General features: G+C 53.8%; 1 protein-coding gene across 1 annotated transcript; it reads left to right on the forward strand.

Moving 5' to 3' along the window:
• Positions 1–319: 319 nt before the first annotated feature.
• On the forward strand, positions 320–2,979 carry LOC125275953. Its single transcript, XM_048203346.1, has 4 exons — positions 320–493; positions 936–1,052; positions 1,173–1,268; positions 2,115–2,979. The coding sequence occupies exons 1-4, from the start codon at positions 320–322 to the stop codon at positions 2,847–2,849; spliced, it is 1,122 nt and encodes a 373-aa protein (XP_048059303.1). The 3' UTR covers positions 2,850–2,979.
• The last annotated feature ends 1,141 nt before the right edge of the window (positions 2,980–4,120 follow it).

The raw sequence follows: 4,120 nt of genomic DNA on the forward strand, positions 1-4,120 counted from the left end.
TCACCTGTTGTTCACGCCAGTCCCATGGCCAAACCAGCGCCCTACTCAGGATCGGCGGAGGATTGCAGCGGATTCCTCCTGCAATGTGCGCTGGTCCTGGAGATGCAACCGCACCTCTATCCTGATGATACTTCCAGAATTGCGCTCATCATCTCTCAACTGCAAGGCAAAGCACTGCAATGGGCAGACTCCCTCTGGACACAGAAAGGCCCAGTTGTTCAATCATATTCCTCCTTCATCTCACATTTCCGTGAGGTTTTTGGCAAACCTGTCTCAGACTCTTCTGTTGGTGAGACTTTACAATTTAAAACAAGGATCAATGGCTGTAAATGAATATGCTTTGCAATTTAGAACGCTGGCCGCTTCTAGTGGATGGAACGAGCAAGCTCTCATCACCTCCTATCGTCAAGGTCTGGACCCCAGAGTGCGGTTGCATCTTGCTGCATACAAGGATTCCATCGGCCTCGAAGGCTTCATCCAGCTGTCCATCCGCGTAGGCTCTTATATGCAGTCATGAATAGAAGAACACCAGGGCCAGTCACTGTTCAACACCCTCCTCCGTCTGTCCGAATCCGTCAGCCCCCCAGAACCAGTCAGCGAACCCATGTAAGTGGATAATTCCCGACTCTCTTCCGCTGAGCGTCAACAAAGGCTGACCCTGAATCTCTGTTTATATTGTGGTGCTCCTGGGCATGTCATATCTGCATACCCCATGCGTCCTCCTCGTCCCATGGTGAGTGCTATCATTTCCTCCATTAAGAAGATGAAACCACTCACTACAGTTGTAAACCTTACTGCTGCTGATGTATCTGTTCCAGTAGTAGCGCTCCTCGATTCAGGGTCAGCAGGAAACTTCATCTCCGGCTCCCTCTGTCGTCAACTCAAGCTCAAAACCTCACCCTCTCCGACCATCTACCAAATTCACTCCATCACAGGCAAACCTGAGCCGGAGGAAGGTCAGTCGATGTGTGGGTCCCTTTCAGCTGGGGGTTGGAATCTTACATGTAGAAGAAATACACCTGCTGGTTCTGGAGGAATCCACCTCTGACATGGTACTAGGGCGCCCGTGGCTAGAGCAGCACAACCCAACCATCTCCTGGCGCACGGGTGAGATCCTGAAGTTGGGCGATAACTGTTTCTCTAACTGTTTCTCTGAATTTCCTGTTCCCAAGTCTCCTCGTGCCAATGATATCTCCATCTGTACCACCTCCATTGAAAGTCCTGTCGAGAAACGTTCAGTGGACATCCCTTCCTGTTACACCCCTTCAGTGACGTCTTCTGCCCACACCGGCCATGGGACTGCGCCATCGATCTGTTACTGGGTGAGCCAGTGCCTAGGGGAAGGATTTACCCCCTGTCAGTACCGGAGGAGAAGGCCATGGAGGAATACATCGAAGAGGCCCTTAACCAAGGATACATCCGCCCGTCTACTTCCCCTGCTGCTTCGAGCTTCTTCTTCGTGGCAAAAAAGGAAGGAGGCTTGTGGCCCTGTATAGATTATCGTGCACTGAACAAGATAACCGTCAAGTTCCGGTATCCCCTTCCTCTCATCCCAGCTGCTCTGGAACATCTCCGTGGTGCCACTGTGTTCACCAAGCTGGACCTCCGCCGCACGTACATCCTCATCCGGATACGCGAGGGGAACGAATGGAAGACCGCCTTCGTCACACCCACCGGCCACTACGAATATCTGGTCATGCCGTACGGCCTGGTCAACGCCCCCTCCGTAATCCAGGATTTCATCCATGAGGTGCTCTGGGAGTTTCTCCACAAGTTCATCCTAGTCTATATAGATGACATCCTCATCTACTCCCGGAGCCTGGCCGAACATCGCCACCATGTTGCGGAGGTCCTCCAACGCCTACGACAGTTCCATCTCTTCCTGAAAGCTGAAAATGTTCATTCCACCAACCCTCTGTTCATTTCCTCGGTTACATCATCAATCACAGTGGCATCCGGATGGACGAGTGGAAGGTGGAAGCTATCAAGTCCTGGCCCACACCATCCACCATCAAAAACTCCAGCGCTTCCTTGGCTTCGCAAACTTCTACCGCCGTTTTATCAAGAACTACAGCTCCATTGTCCATTCACTCACCAACCTACTCCACAATTAGCCCAAGTCTCTGTCCTGGACCCAAGAAGCTACCAACGCCTTTGAAGCCCTCAAGAAAGCCTTCACCACTGCTCCCCTCCTCGTCCACCCCAATCCAGACCTGCCCTTCGTCATTGAGGTGGACGCTTCCACCACAGGTGTGGGAGCGGTACTATCTCAGCAGCAGGGGACGCCAAGTAGACTCCACCCATGCGCCTTCTTCTCCCGCAAGCTCAACCCGGCGGAGGTCAACTACGACATCGGTGACCGTGAGCTCCTGGCCGTCAAGGTTGCTCTGGAGGAATGGAGGCATTGGTTGGAGGGAGCCAAACACTCCTTCCTGGTCCTGACTGACCATAAAAACTTGGAATACCTGAGAGCTGCTAAGAGACTTAATCCCTGTCAAGCATGCTGGGCCATGTTCTTCTCCCGCTTTGACTTCTCAATCTCCTATCATCCTGGCTCCAAAAATATAAAGGCAGATGCCTTGTCCCATCTCCACGCTCCTGATGAAAAGAACGAAGAACCTGAAACCATACTCCCCGAATCCATCTTTGTGAGCCCCATCTCATGGTCAGAAGAGACCTTACCCTCCTCCAATGCCTCCACCAACGCTCCGCCGGGTTGTCCCCAAGGCTTGCAATACATCACAAGGACACGATGCACTCCACTGGTTCACTCTGCTCACACGTCACTTGGCACTGGCCACCCGGGGGTCAATGAGACACTCTCGCTGCTTAAGGAGCGCTTCTGGTGACCCAACATGGCCAACGACATCAGAAGGTACGTGCAGGGCTGCAGGGAGTGCGCCATCTCCAAGAGCCCTCGCCATCTTCCAGCCGGCAAGCTCAATTCTCTGCCCGTTCCTGAGCGACCCTGGTCACACCTGGGAGTGAGCTTCATTATGGACCTCCCAGCTTCTGATGGCCATACATGCATCCTGGTAGTAGTAGACCGCTTTTCCAAAGCCTGTCGTCTGATTCCCCTAAGAGGGCTACCTACCGCCATTGAAACTGCAGAACTCATGTTTAATCATGTATTCCGATACTATGGTATTCCCGAAGTTGAATGGGCAGACAGAGAGGAAGATCCAGGAAATCAGCCGCTTCCTGCGTACATTCTGCCACAGCCACCAGGACTCCTGGAACCAGTACCTGGGTTGGGCCGAGTACGCACAGAACTCCCTACGCCAACCATCTACTGGACTCACTCCATTCCAGTGCATACTCGGGTTCCAACCCCCACTGTTCCCCTGGGACGGGGAACCATCCAACGTTCCAGCGGTCGACTACTGGTTCCGGGAGAGCGAGAGGGTTTGGGACTCAGCACACCACCAACTGCAGCGAGCCCTGCGCAGACACAGGATGACAGCAGACCTTTGTCGCTCCCACGCTCCCACGCTCCCTCCTACCAACCGGGACAGAAGGTCTGGTTGTCAACCCGGGACATCAGACTGCGTCTGCCCTGCAAAAAGCTGAGTCCCAGATTCATTGGCCCATTCACCATCACCAAACAGATCAATCCGGTCACGTATCAACTCCAACTCCCTCCACAATACCGGATTCATCCTACATTTCACGTTTCCTTGTTAAAACCTCACCACCCCTCTGTTTCTGTCTCCACAGAACCTGACGTGGCAGCCGCCGAGCCCCCCCTTCCACTCATCCTGGACGATAGTGCAGCCTACGAGGTTCGTGAGATACTGGACTCCCGGCGCCGTGGTGTTCTGCTAGAGTATCTGGTGGACTGGGAAGGCTACGGTCCCGAGGAGCGCTCTTGGGTCCCCAGAAATGACATTCTCGATCCTAATCTTCTTCAAGCTTTCCACACCAACCATCCCGACAGACCTGCCCCACGCGGAAGAGGACGACCACCACGACACCGGGGTCCTCGGCCCTCAGGAGCGGGCCATGAGAGGGGGGGTACTGTCACATACATGTCAGGTTCCACCATCCACCAATCCCAGCATACTCAATCACCCGAGTACTAATCACCGCCACCTGCACCTCATCATCGCTTCATCACCAG

Source organism: Megalobrama amblycephala, linkage group LG1, assembly GCF_018812025.1.
Source record: "Megalobrama amblycephala isolate DHTTF-2021 linkage group LG1, ASM1881202v1, whole genome shotgun sequence".
Taxonomy (NCBI): Eukaryota; Metazoa; Chordata; class Actinopteri; order Cypriniformes; family Xenocyprididae; genus Megalobrama; species Megalobrama amblycephala.

What these genes read in the sequence shown, in the direction of transcription:
- LOC125275953 (XM_048203346.1), top strand. Translation starts at nt 320, where the DNA reads ATGGCTGTAAATGAATATGCTTTGCAATTTAGAACGCTGGCCGCTTCT. An exon ending in AGGAATCCACCTCTGACATG is followed by an intron (nt 1,053 to 1,172) that starts GTACTAGGGCGC and finishes CCTGTTCCCAAG; the next exon opens with TCTCCTCGTGCCAATGATAT. An exon ending in CTTCCTGTTACACCCCTTCA is followed by an intron (nt 1,269 to 2,114) that starts GTGACGTCTTCT and finishes CTCCACAATTAG; the next exon opens with CCCAAGTCTCTGTCCTGGAC.